At 44.4% G+C, this 22,310-nt stretch overlaps 1 protein-coding gene across 5 annotated transcripts in view; it reads left to right on the top strand.

Annotated features, from left to right (window-relative positions):
• TNC (tenascin C) overlaps positions 1-22,310 on the top strand; it is a 91,744-nt gene that overhangs the window by 53,974 nt on the left and 15,460 nt on the right. For 2 of the 5 annotated variants that reach the window (XM_037492261.2, XM_037492259.2), the window contains 6 exons: positions 2,187-2,459; positions 10,485-10,757; positions 12,250-12,522; positions 17,913-18,035; positions 19,681-19,824; positions 21,899-22,018. In XM_037492261.2, the coding sequence (XP_037348158.1) occupies positions 2,187-2,459; positions 10,485-10,757; positions 12,250-12,522; positions 17,913-18,035; positions 19,681-19,824; positions 21,899-22,018 (1,206 nt within the window). The remainder of the gene's footprint in view (positions 1-2,186; positions 2,460-10,484; positions 10,758-12,249; positions 12,523-17,912; positions 18,036-19,680; positions 19,825-21,898; positions 22,019-22,310) is intronic. The other 3 variants (XM_037492260.2, XM_037492263.2, XM_037492264.2) reach the window with 2 other exon arrangements.

The following is a 22,310-nucleotide window of genomic DNA, read 5'->3' as shown; positions in this document are numbered from 1 at the left end:
CCAAGAGATGGTTCAGGGGATCAGCTTTCTCCATGGCCGAATCCTTCCACACCCCTCTTAGCTGCTGGCCACGCTGCTCAGTTACCTCCCCGTGGCCTGCACCTTGGCCCAGATGCCTTTGCCCTCTTGAGAATGAACAATGCAGTTACTGCCTTTGCTGACTGCCGGCCTCCCATCCTCTCCCATACTTTACCTTCCAGCCTATAACTAGATCTCTTTTAAACTGATGGCTTTCTATTTCAGGAGACAGCCTGCTGGTTTTAATTCTCTTCTCCAGTGCTTGGGTCTAACTAACAGCCGACCTTTCCCATGTGTGAGTTCTGGTGGAGCACAGATTGTTTACTTTGAAGAGTCTTTCTGTTAGTGGAATTGGGGCATTACCATCCCAAATCCCTCCAGGTTATGGGCACTGTGGTTGTTGCCTTTAAGAAATGTTTCTTTAAAATGCACTGAGTATAAGAAAACAGAATTAGCCTCCTCCAGGCAATCTTCTCAGATCCTGAGTCATTGTTAGAACATCAGATTAACAAATAGCTCGACCAAAAAAAAAAAAAAAAAAAATCACACAATTATGACTGGAGACAGTACCAAAGAAAAAGGCATTCATTTGCAGACATACACACAGCAGTATTTGAAGCAAGGAATGTCCCAGACTATGAGCATCAGGGATTGGACGCCCTTTTTGCTGTTTTAATCAAGAGTTGTTCCCGGAAGTGTTAGCTCATGCTGGCACACTCCCTACCCAGACCCAACAGGGTGCATTATAGTTTACTTATCACTCTGCTGGGGGGATAAGGCAGCCAGTGTGTCCCTAGAAGCCTGGTAAGGGAGGGACCTTCCCCAGCCCTCTCTTAGGTCTCTCACCTTTCTTATAAGCCTCGGCCTCTGGAGCGCAGAAGAGGCTATGTATGCTGCTTTGTGTTGCACGCACCTCTCCTATTCTTAGATAATTATTGCAAGGAAACTCTTTATCAGACATGTATGTCCTAGTTGATTGTAACAAGAAAGCACAGCTCTTTATTTTAGCCTCCATCATTTCAGTAACTGTTTCCAAGATAAACAGAAAACACAGGCCACCGCTGCATGATGGTGACCTTGAAATGCCTAGAAATCACAGGTGAGGCTGATCTGGAAGGATCCAAGGTTCTTTTTACAAACCGTTCCTTTCCAGAAGGTAGAGAAATCATCTGCCACATCTGATCTTTCCTGCAGATTCTGTGATTTGGGTGTCCCTTGTATTTTTATGTATTTTTTTTCTTTTTAATGATAGCAACATTCTTGCTTCTGATGAGTTGGCCTGTGGGGAGGAAGGGCCATAATCCATCTGTGTCTCACCAAATCTGATGGGATGGGAAGGTCACCTTCCTCGCTAGAGTCAGCTTTCCTACCCCTACCTCTGCCTGCCCTCTGCATGTTTTATTCCTGCTGCTCGAATAAGAACTGGCAAGACCATCTCCAAAGCAAAATTTAATTTCTTAGCCAAGCAGGGTTGCCTGACTGCCTTGTGTTGGCTCAACTGTCTTGGCTGGCAAAGCTATTCTGTCCTTATTGGCCCACGTCAAAGCAGTAAAAGGGAGGACAAGCTGTTTTAACAGAATGTGAGAATGGCTGTCCCTTGTCAAAGTAAGTAGAAAATTACTGAGATTTACACTAAGTTGCCAATTCCCTCAAGTCACAAAATCAGGAGCCTGGAGGTACCACCTTGGGAGGGTAATGGCCTCAGAATTAGTTAGTCTTTACTTGAATAGACCAAGCATCCACAGAGAAGGATGCCTGCAGGAGGAAGCCAAGTGGTCTTGGTCTCCTGAGCACAATTCCAGAGGCCAGTAGCTGCCAGCAAGCCTATCTTTTGATCTATCGCCCGTGGGGCTTCCAGAAGCATGGAAACTCCAGCACAAGCAACAGTGCCTGCTTGGATCATTCAGCATGTCTCTCACACCCAGGACCTTGGCCAGGGACATCTAATTGCCATACCATCCTTTTTTGTTTTTCCTTTAACAAGTCCCCCTCCTCTTTCCTTCTCCTTGGCACTGACCAGGAGCACTGCTTCCTTTCACCGTAACCCTGAACTTTCAGATCTTTCTACCCAGCTCTGGTCCTAGTAACAACAACCTCAATCTTAAAACACAGCCAAATAATTAACTCAAGTGTATTTGTTTCTTCTGCCCTCCCCCCTCCTTTTTCAGCTGAAGAACCAGAAATTGGAAACTTAAGTGTTTCTGACGTAACACCTGAGAGCTTCAATCTCTCCTGGACAGCAACCGATGGAGCCTTCGAGACCTTTACCATTGAAATTATTGATTCCAATAGGTTCCTGGAGACCATGGAATATAATATTTCGGGTGATGCGCGAACTGCCCATATCTCAGGGCTCCGCCCTAGTAATGATTTTATTGTCTACCTCTCTGGAATCACTCCCAGCGTCTGGACCAAAACCATCAGTGCCACAGCCACGACAGGTACATGCTCCTTCTCCCATCTCTAACACCCTCTCTCCAGAATCTTCCTTGCAGGGTGAAACCACTGCTTCTCACCCACCGAAGCACAAGCAGTGGTACATTAACTCTTCCAGGATGCTGGGCTGGAGCACTGAACCATCTAATCTAACTCTCTCCCAATAGCAGCCCACATGGTGGATTGCCATAAAACCCTTACCTGATCTCTCGCCAGCAGGACATCCACAGCATAAAACATAGATTGGGCAAGATTGCCATATGGACTCTGGAGACAAGTTCTTTCCCTTCAATAACTAAAAAGCCAAAATGAAAGTTTCCCTTGACTTGGAAAGACATTGCCTCAATAAAAGAGGTCTAAAAATGTGCACTTTGGGTTATCCTAGTATCTTCATCTGTCTGGTGCCTTTCACCTCCTGATGTCTAAATACCCCACTGATAGATGGAATTGCTTTGGTGATAGTATATTTATTTCAAGTGGGAAATGCAAAGAGAGAGCAGAGATTACTCATTGCAGGAATGCAGGGAAGGTACGTCATCCAGGCCTCTCAATTCCAATGTCACCCCTAGGAGAGAAGACTCAAATATTCTGTCTTTCCTGCAGAATGGTAGATGGTCAATGGAAAAGTAAAAACAGAATAGTCATGTTGAAATAAGGAGCTTGGTTAACTAGAGAGTAAACTGCTCTCACTTTAAATGTATGGTAACTGTGACTCATACTATATAAGATACTCTCTTCTGCAAAAGAGAATTCTATATGATCTGGGAAGGAGACCTCTGTCCATTCAAAACAGCATTCTTAGCACAGTTTAGGCAATGCCTTCTCTTGACAGGTAAAGTAAGACAAACTAAAGGAAAAAAGTGGGTGGAGCAAAATAGGAGAATTTCTTCTTGTCTTTCACAAAGTGGGACCCCATTTTCTGGTAGTGTTGGGGGTCCAGGAAAAGGGTCACCACTGTAGCATCAAAATGATCTCTCACTCAAGTCGCTCACAGCTGAGGAACAGTCTGGCCCTGCTCCATGAGACACATTGCTCTCAGGATGGCCCACAGAAGAGGTAGGAGCCAGCAGTAGTTAGTTCTCATCTCTACCATATTCAAGTGTAATGAGACCCAGGGACAAAAACCAGCCCACCATGTAGGATTGTTTCTCCCAGTTCAATCTGGCTTTCAGCCGAGGACAAGTTCCCTTGCCAGAGGGTAAAGTCTAAAACTTTATGGATTTAGTCTTACGTGTTCTGATGTTGGCGCTCTAATGGGGTTGTTTTGTAATTGACACATTTTCATATTTTTTCTTCTTGCTTTAGTAGTTGAACCTGTCCTTAGCCATCTTACTGTCTCAAATACGACCTGGGGCAGTGTGTCCATCTCATGGAGAGCTCAGCCATCCACCTTTGATAGCTTTCTTGTAGAAGTTAGGAATTCAGACCACCTCCTGGGCACGGTGGTGCACGCCGTGCCTGCAGCATCTCGCAGCTTTGTCATCACCAACCTCAAAGCTTCTTCTAATTACACTGCCCACCTCCATGGGCTACTGAGCGGGCAGCCTGCTCAGACCCTCATGGTCCAAGCAACCACAGGTATTTCCCATTACGTGTTCACTCTTCTTTTGAACTTCCTCAGGAGAGCAGTCCAGAGAATCACCCATTCCCCATTTCTCATCCTCCTGCTTCCTCCCAATCCTTCTCATATTGGAGTCACCCAGTCAGAACTTTAACGTTTGAAAAAAAATTCTTACCCCAAATGATGGGCCTTCTGTGTGAACCTCTTTTTCCGAAATAGCCACTCACATCTGGAATTGTTATATTTGTTTGTAAGGACTTAACCTGACATGCTTTGGTCGAATTTCTAAACAATTCTTTTGTCTGATCTTGAATAATCTATTCCAGTTCCACCGATTATCATCTGCCTGTGGTCTCTCTAATCACAGTTTGCCTGCGCGATACTCAAATAGGTGGGTGCATGCCGTTCTGGTTCCTTGGTCAGAATGATCTACATTCTTTTACTCTCCATGGAGATTTTACATAGCGGTGCCACCAGCATGCAGAGAAAAGACCCTAAAGCACACCCCAAGACCCACATGAGAGGCCCCAGTGGTCTTGTCTTGTTTTTGAGACTTTCATTTACTGCCTGCATTCCCCACAAAGATGTGTTTTTTCATATCGACTCTCTCAAGCATGTTAGGCCTCCAGTGCCAGAGTCTTCTTTTGGCCATCATCTTCTCTGAATTTTGGTGCATGTCGTGAGCGTTCAGTTTCTGAAAATGTGCATCTTCCTTGGAAGCAGACAGCATGGCAAGGTATTGTTTCAAATGGTTGCAAGTGTTGAGAACAAAATTCCCCAGCTCGCATGGACTGCCTGCCTCCTACCTACCCTTCTCTTTCTGGGGTTTTTTCCCTTGCATCTCACTGTCTAGCTTGGTTGCGCCCTTTCCCAGACAGCTTGAGGTGAAGCTGACCTTGAGACACTAGGTCTCTTTCTGCATGAAATGTGTGGTCACTGCCGTCTCTGACACATGAGGAGAGTCCTTACATTCATGCCTAGTTTAGGCGATTGCTTCCACAGGAAAATATGGGGAAGGGCCATAAAGATTCCCATTTGGAGGATCCTACCTTTGGTGTGGTTGAGCCAATGCTGTGGCTGAAAATTCTAGCATCATTAGCTTTTCAAACTATCGTTAAGAGGGAGAGCCCATGTCATGACTGATGACTTTATTCTGCTTCTGAGCCAGATCCTTTGTGTCCTTGCATGGAGTTTTATGCTCAGAAATCATCCAGTTAAAGTTTGTCCAAATGTGCCCCTTCTTTCCTCCAAATTCTAGAACTTCAGCAAAACAGCTCCCAGGTCCTTGGAAGAAATAGTCTGCTTCCTCCCAATTCAAAGTCCTGACCTTAATATCTCAATCTTCTGGGACTGGTGCCTCTCTCTAAAGTATAGCCTGGGTTAAAGTTATGTTAATGTGAGTAATGTTTGTGTTAGAGAAGGAAGGAGGCGAGTCCGGGTTTGGGGGAAAAAATGCACATTTAGGAAGCCAGCCCATAAGCATTCCAGTTGAAACTAGTTGTGTAGTTAAAAATTAACATTACATGTGTTTTGAAGTACTGGAGGAATCTCTCTATCAACGAGTATCTTTGATTCAGAGATCTTGAGCTATTTGAATTCTTTTAATTCTCCAGGAACTCTTTTTTTGAAGGGAAGCATGGCACTATGTATGAAGGGCACAAGTAGTACATGATTAAATAATTTGACAGGGGAAAAAAAATAACATTACAAATGAGTTGCCCTCATAACTGACTCTCTAGATCTGAAGGAACAAGAGATACTTAACCTCAGTACAGCCATCCATCTTTCCAAATCATCCCAGAAATGAATTTGCTAATCAGAAAAAAGGTCATTCCTAAATATTTTCCTAGAATATTTTACTAGGGTGCATTCATTGAGTTTCTATATACTACAGAGAATTTCTCTTGAATGGAGATTAGCCTTTCAGTTATACAAGCCAAATTATTCAGAAGATGACTAAATAAAAAACTCCAGGGTAGCATTTTTGAAGCCGTGTTCAGTGGAACACCAGCTCCTTGAGATGTTCAAAGAATATTCCCCAGAAAGGGTACCCGTGGATCCAAAGTTGAGAAGATGCTGGGCTAAGCCAAATTAAGTGTCTCTCTTTACAGAGGCAATATTTCAACCTTTCAAGTGCTTGCGTGCTTTGTGAGTCTCCAGAGTGGATATAATTCTCAGTGTTTACAGTACATACTTCATCAGAAAGTTGTGTTTTCTTGGAACATCTTACAGAGCCAGTGCTCCATTATAAACCTTTGACAACCTTTTCCTTCATCCTATCTACTGCTCTAATGGCTTGTTCACTGTTCTTCATATGTGGGTTCTAGATTTTATTTTATTTTATTTTATTTTAAAGATTTATTTACTCATTTACACAAGAATAGGGTACAGGCCAGATACGTGGGAGGGTGAGAGGATTCACCAGAGACAGAGCGGGGAACAGAACAGGAAGACTGACCAAATACACTGCTGAGGGGAGCAGCAGGCATGACAGGAGAGTTCTGCCGCGCCATGTGGGACCCTCGCCGGTCGGCCGGGATTGAACCGGTGCTGCAGAGGCTGCAGACAGCTTCACAGCGTGGCGTTCAACCTCCTGCACCACCATGGGAGGCCCGGGTTCTAGATTTTAAAAGAAGCAAACCCACGCCTCCAGAGAAACCAATGTATTCTCTAGCATTGTCATCAATGCAGGTGTGAACGGTGCCTACTACTCTACCTTTCTGCAAATATTTAAAGGGTTGGATACTCTCATGTTCTATGGCTACCTAGAAATCCCCTTCTTCCTGTAATGATGTCTCTTTCTCTCTGCCCATGTTCCTTCTCCTCAGAACCAGAGCCACAGTTGGGCACTCTAATCCTTAGCAATATTACTCCTGACAGCTTCAATGTGTCATGGACCCACCGAGCTGGGCCTTTTGCAAAGATTGTTATCAGTGTGAGCAATGCTCACTCCCTGCATGGGTCCCAGCAACTCACGGTCCCAGGAGACGCACAGCATGCTCACGTCACAGGCTTGGAGGAGAACACGGGCTAGGATGTTAGCGTGGCAGGGACGACTTGGGCTGGGGACCCCATGAGACCCCTCACTGCCTTTGTCATGACAGGTATTCCTTCAGAGGTTCTCCTTGTTGTTTAGAACTCTGAGAAGGGGGGAGGGGAAAGGTGACAGACATTCTACAGGGAAATTCAACCCAAAATAGAGTCTTCAGTGCATATGTCAACTTGGAAGACAGAAGGGAGACATTACTATTGCAAAGCATTCTGGGGCATGGAGCCAGGTACTCCATGGCTGCATGAAGCTGTCCAAATCACTGTGCCCAGTCATTATAGGCAGTCAGATCCATGGTTTGGAGAGTCTAGATGAAGAGTAAGTTCCAAATAAAAGCCTACAGCTAGGAATTTCTTTATAAAGCATGCAATGGAAGGAAGTTCACAAACTACCTACCCCAGAAATGGAATAATTTATCTCTTTTTCTCAAAAAATGTTTCTTAAAATTGACATCGACAACAGAGGAATGAAGTCCAACCGAGGATAGCAGATAAAGCCCATTTAATTAAGCCTCACCCATTCATTAAACTTGACTTCTAACTTGTCCTTCACTTATATAAAGAAGCAGTTTTCTATTTTCTTCCTGCCATTATCCTACATCAATGGCAAAGGCTGCAAGTGGCATCAATTAACTAAATCCCTATCCTGAAAAACCTCAGAAAAGTTTTAGAAGTCTCTTGACTTCTACTAATGACAGTTTTCAGGAGATCAACTTTGCCATCTGATTTTCACATTAAACCAGATCTTTCTCTCCCACGGCCTAAATTGCTGTGAACAAGATGTTAATAAGTTCAATTGAATATTTTATTGGAGGCTGCCTGGTGTGCTAGAAAAGTCAGGATTTGGGGATCAGATCTATGTGGTTTCTGAGCCTCACCCACATCTTTTTAGCTGGATTTTAATTTCTCTGAATCCAAACTTCTTTTCGAAGAGAGGATGCCCCAAAATACTTGCTGCAGTTTTGTCTCAGGGATTAAACAGATATAATGACATTTAACTGCCTGGCCTCCAGTTGATATTTTAGAGAATCTGCTCTCTCCCAACTATGAGGACACTGGTGTTCTTAAAAAGAAGAAACAAGCCTGGATAGAAACCATAGGCCTCATGCAATCGTGGTTACATTTTATTGTCCAGTTATCTAATGTGAAGTTGATCCTTCAAGTCCAAAATACAGAAAGTGGTAGTTCCTTGGTGGGTGGAGCAGAGGGAGAAGCCAGGCCAATGGAACTTCACTGCCTGAGAGAGGAGGGATGGAGAGACGAGGGATGGCCAGGCGCAGACCCCACTGGGCCCTGACTTGTAGCCTCTTGCAGGACCTCCCATAGAACAGAGAGAAGAAAAGGGGGCTGGGAGAACTGATCCTGGGAGTCCTGGATCCAGTTACAGTATTGTCTCAGCTAATCCTTGATGTGAAAGGACTGCACTTTAAAAGAAGCATATTAATGAAAAAAAAAATGAATGTGATAGACTATAAACAACAGACCCATGATTGACTAATTAGCCTGAATGCCCTCCTTTTCAATAGAATTTGTGGCTTTGATGGTGAGGAGATGTGAGGTCAGCTATCAAAGGCAGGCCTTATCTAAACAAAATTCAGCAATAGAATTTGAGATCCTTGTGTTGCAGACAAAGAAGCATGTTTGCACAGGATATGTGATTTCATCTTTGCCTTTGATAGAGTTCTGATCTGGGGGAGAGCTTTCGTTGGTTTGAAAAAAAAAAAAATGCCTCAGAATAAACACCAAGCACTTCCAAATAAGCACAGGAAGTGCAAGCCACAACAAAATTTAAATCTCTCCTTAGAGGATGAGGATAGCCATTCATTTGCTCATGTAGTCACCAAACACTTCTTTTTTAAACAGTTTTCTTTACATCCCCTGGATTAGCCTCTGGGTATTAGTGTTAAAGTCTTTGAAAGTTTCCACGTAGCTGCAGTGGAAAAGAAGGCTCTAAACTAGATGTAGCTAAAGCAACCTTGGCCATGGAATGAACTCCCCATGTCAACACTAATAAAAAATAAATACGGTCACCATTACTGTGTTTTGTTTTCCTAGAGGGAGGCGCTGGACCTTTGCCACTAACGCAGCTTATGCCTCAGACTTGCCAGCACTGATAGAGTTGACCAAGTAGACAATGGCTTAGGAGGCAAAAAGAACATTTAAATTGGCATCAGGTGACCTGCATTGAATCCTAGCTTAGCCACCTCCTAGATTGTGATCCTCTATTAGTTATTGACCTCTGTGTCCATAGATGTCATGGTGGTGGATGTTATCTGCCTTATAGTGTCGCTAAGAGGATTAGATAGGATAATGGATGTGATGTCTTCTCAGTTGGAAAGTATTGGTAGAGACTTAGTTCACTCCTTTTGGAAATGTCAATGAGTGCAAAGACCCAGTGGCACATAAGAAATAAGAGTGCAGAGGATACAAATGTTGGGTGACTGAATGAACAAACGATGATGAAATTTACTGAAGATCCACACATGTCTTTACCTCCTAACTTTATCCAGGAAAATAAGCCGCTAAAAGGAATCAGCAGATCTTAGTACTCCTTAGTGGGCCATAACTGTAAATTGTGAATTTTGACACGTGAAAATTCTTACATTTTCCCTTTGCCTCACTCTTTGAGGATGGATGTCACTAACTGGCCTAATTGACTCGATTCAAAATGTGAATATTACTTTTTTTTTAATTTCTTTTTATTTATTTATGTATACAAGAACTGGGGTGCAGGCCAGAAGTGGATGGGGTGAGAGGATTCACCAGAGACAGAGTGGGGAGCAGAACACACCGATCTACTGATATATACTGCTGAGGGGAGCAGCTAGGCGAGACAGGAGAGGTCTGCTGGGCCTTGTGGGTCAGCTCCCTGGCCAGGGATCAAACTCAGGCCGCAGTGGCTTACAGCGCTGAGACTTTAAGCCCTGCACCACTAGGGAGGCCCTGCATATGTGAATTTTAAAAGAATAGAAATGTATGAGAAAAAAGGATATATATTTGAAAAAAAAAAAAAAAGAAGAAGAGAAAAAGCCAATTTTCTGCAAGACCAGCAGCCAGTGGGAATTCGAGAAAGGGGTCCCACCCAGGCCCAGGCCATCCAATGTTCGGGGGAAAGTTCATGGCATTGGCGTCAGACCCAACTAAAAACCTTGCTCTGTCACACACTAGCTTTGTGATCTTGACCAAGATAACCAGCTTCTTTAGAAGTAAACTTTCTTACTGTGTGATAGGAATAATAGCTATCTCATAGGCTCGATAAGAGAAACATGTGGCACTCAATGGGCTCTTACTAAATGTTCATTTCCTAAGCATATGCCATTTAATGATTGATTGGGTATCTGTCAGTATTCATGGCGTTCGTGCGATCCCAGCAGAGTCAGTGCTGCTAACCTGAGTTATTTTCATCCCTCCCTTCTTTCAGAGGCTCTGCCCCTTCTGGAAAACCTAACCATTTCCGACATTAATCCCTACGGGTTCACAGTTTCCTGGATGGCATCGGAGAATGCCTTTGACAGCTTCCTAGTAACGGTGGTGGATTCTGGGAAGCTGCTGGACCCCCAGGAATTCACACTTTCAGGAACCCAGAGGAAGCTGGAGCTCAGAGGCCTCATAACTGGCATTGGTTATGAGGTTATGGTCTCTGGCTTCACCCAAGGGCACCAAACCAAGCCCTTGAGTGCTGAGATTGTTACAGGTATTTTAATTCAAGTGAGCAATTTTCTCTTCTTGGTTCCCCTCCCATGTATTCCATCTGCTCGATCAACATGGTTTTAACATCCTTGTCCATGTTCCTTACTTAATCCATAGATGTGGCTTGTCTTTTATGGTCCCCCACATTCTTTTTTGTCTTAATGTCTCTAATGATTACCCCCTTCTCCCACTCCAGAAACGAGAAGGTCGAAATGCTTCCACTTGGTATCCCGAATCCTTAGATCATGCCTTATCCAGAGCTCTTGGGTATTGACTCACATCACCCTCCCTTGTGTTTATCCTGCCTGGTTCCCAGTTACATTTCAGCCTTCTCAAAAGAAATATGCCAATGAGTATATTTCAAGAACTTATTTACTTTTGCCATCTGTTGTTTTGACACTTATCAGATGACCTCCTCAACTGTGAATGTGTGTGTTGGTAAACACTAATATCACAGAGTTTCTTCAACACAGACTAAATCCATAATTTTCTTAAGACTAATAATTCTTAGCAATTAACAACTTATAACAGTAAAAAAAATCTGTGTTTCCCAAAGTCTTTCTAGAGAGTACTAGTGCTACAGGATGTTCAAAGGTCCTACTTTGAAGATATATTCCATTAGCAAATAAGTTTTAGAAACACCAACGTAAACAGAGTTCCACAGTGGGTCTTTTGACCACAAGGCTTTGCATCTAGAACATCCCAATGTCTCTCCAAAAGGGATTTCCCTAAGCAGTTTGACAATGGGTACCTTTTAAGGAAGCGGTTCGAGCAGGACTAGTTTGCTCTGAGTATACTTTGGGAAACTCAGTTGTAAATTTATCTTGACATTGAGTTTTGTCTAGTTAAGTCTATCCAATATAATATTTGGGTCAGCCTCAGTTTTGCCAACAGAACGCTTACCTAGTGGTTTAAAAACCATTAAGCAAGTTCAGAGTAGGAGCCTTCTTTTATAAAACTTCTCTAAGGAAAACAATCAAAGATATCATAAAGTTTATAAAATTTTAAAAGCCAACTTGTCCAGCATCAAGGGAAATATAATCAAGGGAAATATCATTGTGGGCAGCTCTACAGATCATTAATGTTCGTTTATTTGTCTTTTCAAAAAGAAAAGGAAAAGGTCTCACAGTGAATGGCACTCAGCCACTGGAAGACAGAGAGCAAATGTAAACAAGTGATTGACTTTGAACTTGTTTAATAATGCATGGGAGGGGCCAATGCTGAATCCAGATGTGGATTTATAGAATTACATGTAGACAAAACTCATAGATGCAAGCATCTACTTGACTTTTACTGAACGTGTCAACTCCATCTTTCCCTCTCCTTAAACTCCTAAGCTTGTTCATATTGAATAATTTATTTTTGCTATCTCAGGACACTTCTATCTCTGAGAGCTGGGGCATCACTGCATATTGATACCCCCACTGGAGAGAAGATTGTACTGGCCGGTAAAATGATGTTTTTTCTCCTCCTTCCACCATTCTCTTCCACTCTAGAAGCCGAGCCAGAAGTTGACAACCTTCTGGTTTCAGATGCCACCCCAGACAGTTTCCGTCTGTCCTGGACAGCTGATGAAGGGGTCTTCGACAGTTTTGTTCTCAAAATCAGAGATACTAAAAAGCAGTCTGAGCCACTGGAAATAACCCTACTTGCCCCTGAACGTACCAGGGATATAATAGGTCTCAGAGAGGCCACTGAATATGAAATTGAACTCTATGGAATAAGCAATGGAAGGCGATCCCAGCCAGTCAGTGCTGTAGCAACAACAGGTACCGTAAATAACCAGAGACCAGAGAAAAGGCATGACTTGGGGTCTTCTTACAGGGCTGGAAAATGACATGTGCTTTGGACACAGATGAGTTATGTTCAGAGCCTGGCCCTCGATGGTAAAATCAGCAATTTGCTAAATGTTTATGCATAAGAGTATGATGTCAGTTACTTAATAGAGTGGTGAGGACTGCATGAGAGAATTCATGAAAATACCATGGCAGAGGGCTTGGCACACAGCAAGGGATCAGCAAATGAGGCCTCTGAACATATTCATTATTGTCATTAGTTGTCATCATTATAATTACTGCCTTTTTATAAATTCCAAAGACCTTTTCTTCTCTTTGCAATCTCCATATTTCTCATATTTCTCATTTTATCCAGAGATAAACTTCCTTGTTCTTTGGTTCAATGTTTGAATGACTATGCAGGCTAAGGTGGTGAAGCATTATGTCAACCCACAAAGAGTAATAGTTATAAACTACTATGTGTGAATAATCAATACTCTGATCAGAAAGGCAAAAGAGGGAGCTGGCCAGATGAATCTTCCCTTCATAAAGCTCACTCATTTTTATTTGATATTCATAACAACTCTAAAAGGCACTGGAAGGAGAAACCCAAACCCTTTTTGATATGAGTTGTTTGAAAGAGAAAGACAGTTAACAGCATGACTACAATAATACTACTAAGGCTGACATGACTTTTTAGAGGAAAAAAGAAAGTTAAGTAATATATGGGATGAATTCCTTCATGAAATAGGAAATCTAGAAATGGCACTCTCTAGAGCTAACCCCTTCAAAAAGGGACCAGAGGAAGGATTGACAGAGTCACCAGAGAGGTGATAGGGTCCTGTTTGAACATGAAGACTCCAAGGCCCAGAAAGAAAGGTGAAAAGCTTTGCCTACAAGACAGATTTAGGATAGAACCCAAAGTCAACTTACTTTAATACTATGAAATAGAAGCAGCTGGATGACCAGCAGCTACACATACTTATCATCTCTGTCAGGCAGAGGGCATACCATGAGACAAAGCTTCTACTCTTTATCCAAAGATGGGCTTTTATGATGTCAAGTTTCAGGAGCAAGTGAGCTCCAAGAAGCCACATGTAAACCCTTAATCAGTATTTGTAGATGTGGAGGAAATGCTGAGATCCAAGCAGCCATTGCCGCAGAGGAAAAAAACAACAACCCTGTTTCTTACTACCACAGACACCCCGTCCTGGGAGAGAGGGCAGGTCTTCTCTCCTCTCTGTGGCTGCCTATAAAACAGCTTCAGATCAGAGCAGAGCTTGCTTTTGAACTTGGTTTATAAACACTGCTTTTCAAAGTTTACTTGTGATCACTGATTTTGTTTTGCAGATTTTTTTTTCTAGAGACCCTTAATCTGTAAAGCTAGAGGACAATTAATACTCATGAGCTTTTTTTTTTTTTTTTCAAAGAACAAAAGAAAACAAAAAGCAGATACTGATCTTTCAGAAAGGTCCTCTTTGATTCCTCTTTCTGGAGCCTTGCATCTCACAGCCAAAGAGCAGTGTCTGAGTGTGTGACTGTCTGTCTGTCTGCATGCCTGTGTCCTGGTACTGAAAAAGGACACGAGAGGTGACTTGAGAATAACAGCTGTCTAATTCCCACCTTCACCTCATCAGTTACATAAGGTTTCCTTTTTGTTTTTCCATCCCTCACACTGCGGTAGACCCTTGTCTGCATATCCTGTCCCTCTTTTTCCATCTAGAAGTAGCTATGACAGGGCAGTTAGAAGCAGTGCTGCCTAGAGGTTAAGCCTGCAGCCTGCAGGCAGAGTCCTTGAAGGCTAATCCTACCTCTTACCAGCTGTGTGACATCAGGCAAGTCTCCTATCTTCTCTGAGCTCAGTTCCCTCACCTGGCAAACAGAATTTACTCAAAGACCAAAGAGGTTTAAATAGATTGTGAATGTTGAGAATTTAGCATTGCTTCCTTGCCCATTGCAGTAATATGTTTGGGTATTTAATAGAAATTTTATTTTTAACACATCACTGTATCAAAATTCAAAAGTTAAAGGATATACAGTGAAGTCTGTTCTGTGTCGCTGCCACCAGTTGCTCTATCTAAAGCCCGTATCACCACTTCATTCTGTATTGTTCCAGAAATATTCTGCACAAATAGACAAAGCTAGGCATAAATCTATGCTCTTTATTTTTCAAAATTTTTGGCATAATGGATGGCACACCCACTTTTCCACACTGTTTTCCACACTGTATGTATGTGTGTGTGTTTCTTATTGATTAATAGATCATGTAGATAATGCAAATATATGACCGTTTCCAACTGATGAGCACTTAGGTTAGGATTTTTTTGCTCCTCCTACCTGTCAGTCCTACCTGGGCAATGAATCCTCTTCTCCTCATTCCTTTGAACCACTTCTTTGCAATATCCTAAAACCTCCTCCCCCTTTGAAAGGCCAGACTTGCCAGACACTTCTCTGGCCTATAGTGAGTTAAATGTCACATGCCCCCTGAGGGTCCCTAGAATTGACAGAATATGGTTCAAAATCCAGTCACAAAGGTGATGCTTTTATTCTCTCCTGGATGTTCCTAGAGGCCATCTCATAGTCAGTGAGGACCCTGGACCTTCCTAGACCTGTCCCCACTGGCACCCACAGTCATACATGCCTGTGCTCCCTTCAGCTCCTGATGTTAGTGAGGTAGTCAGTGCCCTTGTCCCAATTCCCAGAACCGCCCCTTCCAAGCCTACCCCACCTTCCCAGCCAAGTAGCCTCTCAATTCCCCCACTGGGTTCCAGCTTAGAGGCACCTAGAATCATACCACAGAGACGTTGTGTCCAGAGCCAGAACCAGCAGGTGCATGCAGACACCATGCTTGTAACCACCTTTTCTATTAAACCAGGCTTTTCATTCTTTGTGCTTTTAGCACTTTCTCCCACCAAGCAGAAAGATGACAAGCACCAAATAGAGCCAAGCACTTCTTTTGTGTTGTGTGCAGCAGGCAGATGACACACTTTTCCTCATTGAGTCACCACAACACTGCCAGACCCAGAAAGTACCCCATGTAACCCTATTTCACAGATGTGAAAACTGAGGACTAGGGGACCAAGGTGTTTTTAGCCAGTAAAGACAGAATGGGATTCAAAGCCAGGTCAGTCTAACACCAAAATTCTTCTTCTGAAACCATACTGATGATAAGAGCTACCTCCTTACTGTAGCACAGGGCATCATGTATTTTTATTGATCATTCAAAAATGTGAAGGGAGAATACATGTTTAAAAATCATTGTTGGTGTTCACATAATTAAAGACATTTGCTCCAGATTTGGGGAGGTAACTTTTTAGGAGAGGAGATAAAAGCCCCCTTTAATCTCCTTGAGAGATTTTAACACTGCCAGGTGTTTACTTAAAAGAGTATTAATTGAAAATCAAGAGTTTACTTAGAAAAAGAGACAGAGAAATGGCCTTGCCTGTATCTCCCCAGCTTTTTGGTAGCTATGATGTAGTTTCTTTGTGAGGCCCCTCCATCAGGTTCCTAGCAGCTGCCTTGTTTGCTGTGGTGCTGGAGACTTGCAGGCCCTATTTATAACAGAAGGAGATACACCAAGATAACACACAGTCTTCCATCTAGGAAGCTCTGTTGTGCAAAAATATTACTCCGCTGACCCTGGCATTCCACCACCATTTAACCGTTCCCAGAGGCTAACGTGGGTGTCTCCCTGCTGTCACTTTGTTCAGGCACATCCCTCAGGAGAGTGTCACAGAGGAGGCTATCCATTCTTAGGTCCTCCCAGGCAGAGCAGATACTACTGCCATTTTGAAGATGAGAAAACTGGCACCTAGAGAAGAAAGCTGTGGCCACCCTGGTAAACTGTGCCAGGCCCTACAGCAGTGAACCTTGGGACCAGAGCAATCAGGCTCACAGCAGAAGAGCCTCAGTGGCTGGATTTATAGACCTCGCTGAGGTTTTGGTTTTCTCAGTTTGCCTCATCTAGAGTTTTCCTAAGGGCTACTTCAAAACCCAGGGTGGCCCAGGAAGGAAAGAGTCATGGAGGAAAGAAAATAGAAGATGATCACTTTTTCTGAGTTCCTGCTGTGGGCCAGATTCTGTGCTGGGATTTTACATCCCTCACCTCCACTAAACTTCAACATATTTCTGGGGGTGGGCTTAATTTTTCCCTCTGGCTAGATGGAGCAACTGAGGATCGCAGAAGCAAAGGGACCTGCACCAGTTTACCCAGCCTGACTCAAGATCTTCCAGGCTCCAGAACCCATGTGTGGTTTCCAAAGGAGAGGGCAACAAGCCTAGCAGTCGCAGAGTCTGGGGGTGGCTTCTAGGTTACTGTAAAAGTGGTAGGAGAGAAAAAGAAATGGAGAGAAAGAAAAATCCCTCCCCAAAGTGGGCTGTGAGTTTCAGGACTTATGATCAACGTGGGTTGGAGAGGGGAAAAGATGAGGAAGTGAGCTCCCTGGAGAGTTGAAAATTATTTCCTGAATTCTCTGGATAAGCATGGTCAGCTGAAGAGGGCAAAAAGCAAGGCCAAAAATCACACAGAGAAAAGCCAAAAGAAATAGGGTTTTTTTTGGGGGGAGGTATTGACATAGCAGAAATGGTCCCTTGGACAAGGCTTTCCCTGCAGGTAGACCCAATGTTCGCGGGGTGTTTGCTTTGGGAATGGGCCTGAGGTTGCTCCCCTGGCTCTGGACTTCTATCCAGTTCTGGGAATGGGTTTGTCAAGGTCAGTTTCCATGTGAATATTATTTCCAGGATCCCGGGGCTGAGCTCACTGTACTGCCCAGTCCTAGAACCCAGAAGGTTACACCACAAGAATGTTCACTGGAGAAGTCTCAGTTTATGCCTCTGTGAAATGGCTACAGTCCCACCTTTCTTAGGGATTTCTAAATGAGGATGAATCCTTCTAAATGTCAAGCAATTGTACAATTTTTATGTCTTGGTATTATTTGATAACAAGAACTAGACTACAAAGATGTGAAAAAATGTTAAAACTCAAAAGGAGGCAAGTGCCAAGCTGGGAACCCACTCTCCCTCACTCCCTTAGTGTCAGCCGCTGTGGTGTTGACCTTGAAGGAGACCACATAGCAGCCGTACAGCAACCGGGTCCCCACCTGAATGAACAAGGATTATTTCCATCAAGTCATGACTTGATCACCATATTCTCCATCCTAAAGCTGTGGCTCAGGGGCCTCCCCTGGTGGCGCAGCGGTTGAGCGCTGGGCTGCTAGGCTGCAGGTTCGTTCCCCGGCGGCAGGCAAGGGTCCCACAAAAAAAAAAGCTGTGGCTCAGATGCAGAATCCACGTGCTCTTTTCCTGGATCAGGAATCCAGGCAGAATCATTGATGAGCAAGATACTTAACTGTTTCTGAGTTTCTCCTGTGCTTTCTCCTTGACAGCCATGGGTGCCCCGAAGGAAATCATTTTCTCAGACATCACTGAAAACTCGGCCATTGTCAGCTGGATGGCGCCGACGGCCCCAGTGGACAGCTTCCGGATTACCTATGTGCCCGTTGCAGGAGGTAGGAGAGGGGACGGGCAGGAGGAGTCCAGGGTTAGGTGGAATAGTGGAAAAGACCTAGGGCTGCACCAACTACTTCTTTATAGTAGTCAACTACTTGAGACCACCTGGATAGACTCCATCGGGAAAAACTATGATGTCCTTGGGAGAAATTCCTTGAGAAGGGTCATATTATAAAAACCCTTTCCAGCCTTGAAATGCTAAGATTCTATCCCCAGTCTTGTTTACACTTAATACAGAAGACGCTAAAAACATTGACCTTTTTCTCTTTCTTTTTTTTTTAAGGTTTATTTATTTATGCATACAAGAGCTGGGGTACAGGCCAGAGGCGTGGGGGGTGAGAGGACTCACCAGAGATAGAGTGGGGAACAGAACAGGCAGATTGACTGAAATACACTGTTGAGGGGAGCGGCGGCTGAGTCAGGAGAGGTCTGCTGTGCCATGTGGGTAGCTCCCTGGCTGGCTGGGGATCGAACTCATGCTGCAGAGGCTGCAGACTGCTTCATAGGTTGTGTCCCAACCCCCCGCGCCACTAGGGAGGCCCCTTTTTCTCTTTCTATATACTCATCTGAAAAGATGGTCTTGATCATAATAGACATGAGGCTTTGCTCTTGGTCTCAACACTGTTTGTCTCCATGTGGGATGGGGAGTTGTGATTTAGCAGAGTTGGGATTTCAAGTTCTGAGCACAGGGGCTGAAATGGAAACTCATGGGGTGAAGCATGGTCAGATCTATCTGGAAACACTGGGCAGGTAGTTACGCTCCCTGTGAGTTTACAAAAAGGATAGTCAGAAGCTGTCAGGGGATGCTGTAGCATCTCTGGACCAGATGGACCAGTTGATGTACAAACTCCTTACTAGCCCTGAAATGCTAAGAAGTAAAACATGTTGGGATTTTTTAATATAAGAATACAAACTCAATTAACCATGGCCATCTTCTTTCTTTTTTAAAAAAAAAGATTTATTTATTTATTTATTTATACATGCACTGGGTACAGTCAGAAGCACAGGAGGGTGAGAGAATTCACCAGAGCCAGAGCGGGGAGCAGAACAATCAGACTGACAAAGTACACTGCTAAGGGGAGCAGTGGTCACGGCAGGAGAGGTCTGTGTGCCATGTGGGACCCTCGCCAGCAGCTGGGGATCGAACCGGCGCTGCAGAGGCTGAGGGCAGCTTCAAAACCCAGCGCTCAACCACTGTGCCACCAGGGAGGCCCCCATCTTCTTTCTTAAACAGACTTTCTGCTAGGAAGGGATTCTAGATACTCCTAAGACAATGGACTAAGTAGATCAGCTCTACATTATATAGTGAGCTTCCCATATTCTTTCTGGGAAAAATAAAGAAGTAACATTTGCACAGGAGGCCAGCTCTCTACTGAACGGAAACTTGCCGTTTTTAGTACATGATGACTTCATGTTTTTTCCTCTCCTGGGTTGAATTTTGGCATCGGCACCAATGGAAAAAGCATTATACAAAAAGTAAGACCTCTTCTCTTATGCCAGAGGGTAGGTGCAAATGAGAAGTCAAGAAAATGGTATTGGATCGAGATAGAGTTTCATTTCAAATCGGATACACCCATTGCTGGGACAACAGTGAAGAGGGTTCAGTGAGGTTCACCATCCAACCTTGCTCTGCTGGTGTTGCAGGTTCACCCTCAGTGGTGACTGTGGATGGAACAGAGACCCAGGCCAGGCTGGTGAAGCTTTTCCCGGGAGCAGAGTACCTTGTCAGCGTCGTCGCCATGAAGGGCTTGGAGGAGAGTGAACCTGTGTCGGGCTCATTCAGCACAGGTACTTCTCTCACCTCAGGGCCATTGCTCCTGACCTAGCACTTGGCAAAAAAAGTTTTCATTGAAGAAATCCTAGCAGACAGTGGACTGTATTCAGAGGAATGGAGGCCTCATTTCTGACCTATCCATGGCCTCTCTTATGATCTGGGTGCCCTGGATGGCATCCTTGACCCCCCAGGGCCTCCATTTCCTGGGGTTCTATGAAAGAAAGAGGACAAGTTTGGGGCCACACTCACCTGGGTTGAATTCCCAAGGCTCTTCCTTCTAGATCTCTGTAGACCTCTTTAGAGACTAAGAGACTAGTTTCCTTCTCTGTAAAATGGGTGCAATTCTGCTTCCTTTGCAATGTGCTCTAAGAGTCACATGAAACTGTAAGCAAAGCACCCATAAGTGACTATGCACATCAGGCCCCCTCCTGCCCTTCCCTGCTAAGCACAGGACCACTGAGAGGAGGCTTCAAAGCAGGGGCTTCCCATAGACCTGTGATGGCTTCAGGGAATGGTGAAGCTCTAAAGCAACTGCTCTAGATTTGGCTGTGATTGCATTCCAGGCATTGTCCTTCAACCCTTCCCGTGTAATGCCTGCAGCTACTAGCTCTCCCATTTCACAGAGGAAACAACTCAGGCCCAGGGAAATTGAATACCTTGGCCAAAGACACTTAACACAGTAAATACTAGAAGCAAATCTGACCTGAGGTCAGTCTAACTCAATACTCTGTGTTCTTCTAAAACTAAAGGATTGTTTTCCTATTACAGATCCATTTGTACAGCACTCTGTAAGGAGGAGGAAATAATGAATTGCAGTGAAGGAGAATGAAATGGAAAATTTCTCTTCAGAGAGCCATTTCTCTTAACAATTTATCCTTTGGTATATGAGCAATTATCCAGGCTAATCCACTAAGGGATCCAAAGAAAAGGCCTCATAGGAAACTGTAACAATATCTTGATAGTCTAAAAAAGCTGATAATATGCATTAAGACATCCCATGTGATCCCAGTGTCCTGCCCACCCTGTCATACAGGCCATTATTTCCCCATGGAAATCTTTCATTCTTGAAATTTCCACGGCAACAGATGACAAAAGCTGGGTGCATTCCCTAAGTCCCCATTGTCCTGGTCAGTCCAACGGGCTTCTGTATGTGGTTGATGAAATGGGAAGGAACTGGCAATGGACAGTGGGGCTTCCAGATGACTCTGCACCTCCTAGTCATTGTATCTCCTGAGCTCAGGTGCCACGTCTGTGAACTGAGCCTCCACTAGTGTGCTCATCCTCCCGGGGATGGAGCCAACAATCACTGAGTAGGAAATGCCAACGCCAGAGAGAATTGGACATGGTTAGGCTGTTTGCTGAGAAAGGGATACTGGGTAATAGAAGCGGGCTGGTAAAAAGGGCAAGATCCTTTGAATATGGTTGTTTGCTTAGTACCACTCACTCAGAAGTTATTGCTAAGATCCAAATCACTTTAATAGTCATATTAAGACAACTGTATTTTTGAGAGGCCTACCCCTAGCGTATCTCACACACATTGTCAGGTTCCATCTAGCAAACACGCTTGACAAATGAGATTTGGAGAAAAGAAACGATTCAAGGGCACATTGACACTAGACAAAGAAACCAAGGAAGAGCCCGGGACCGGGGGGGCTCCAGAACCCAGCTCCATTTTCTCTGCAGGCCACCTAACCAGAGGGGTGACTCAAAGTCCTGCAGATCGACATGAAGTAAAGATAAACCTTGCCATGTGTTCAGTCCTTTCCAGTTTAGTCGATACCTTTCCACATGTAACATATGAAAATCACAATACCAGTCAGGATAAAGCCAGACAATTGTTATCCTCATTGGACAGGATAAGGGAGGGGAAAGAGAGACCCAAGGCAACCCAGGCACCGGAGGAAGGCATTATGATCACACCCAGGTCATCTGGCTCCACACCTAGAACTCTGCTCCATGTATGCAGCTGACCCCAAACTCCTCCCCACACCAGGTGTCCAGGAATAGTGCAGACAGAGAGCCACTGAGGTCTGATGTCCCCTGTCCCGCGATGACCTCTCTCCAACATGTCGCTACCTTTCTTTGCAGGTGTGGATGGTCCCTCCGGCCTGGTGACAGCCAACATCACTGATTCGGAGGCCTTCGCCATGTGGCAGCCAGCCATCGCCCCCGTGGACACTTACGTCATCTCTTATGCAGCAGAGAGAGGTAAGGTCGTGTCTGAGCCGTTCCCCACTGAGGAGTGTCTGTCCTGCTGTAAATGCTCCCTGTGCTCCCTTCCCCCTGCCACATTTGGTTCAGGATGATAAAAATTCTCTCAATTGCCATGTAAGGTTAGGCTCACGGGTCAGGGCTGGGGCAGGAGGGTGTAGTGTGAAGGGTCCTGTTCGCAGGATGCCCGGGGAGGCCCTAGAGTAAAACGACACAAACATCAGGGAGTCCAGTCGGCCATTTAAGAGAAAATCAAGGGGACATCTGCAGCCTCAGTGTTTCCCCAGCC

The sequence above is a fragment of the Talpa occidentalis genome, unplaced genomic scaffold, assembly GCF_014898055.3.
Source record: "Talpa occidentalis isolate TD23 unplaced genomic scaffold, MPIMG_talOcc4v2.1 talOcc4.7, whole genome shotgun sequence".
In the NCBI taxonomy this organism is placed as follows: Eukaryota; Metazoa; Chordata; class Mammalia; order Eulipotyphla; family Talpidae; genus Talpa; species Talpa occidentalis.
Note: the sequence above shows the minus strand (reverse complement) of the source record. Positions and strands in the feature narration are given on the sequence as shown.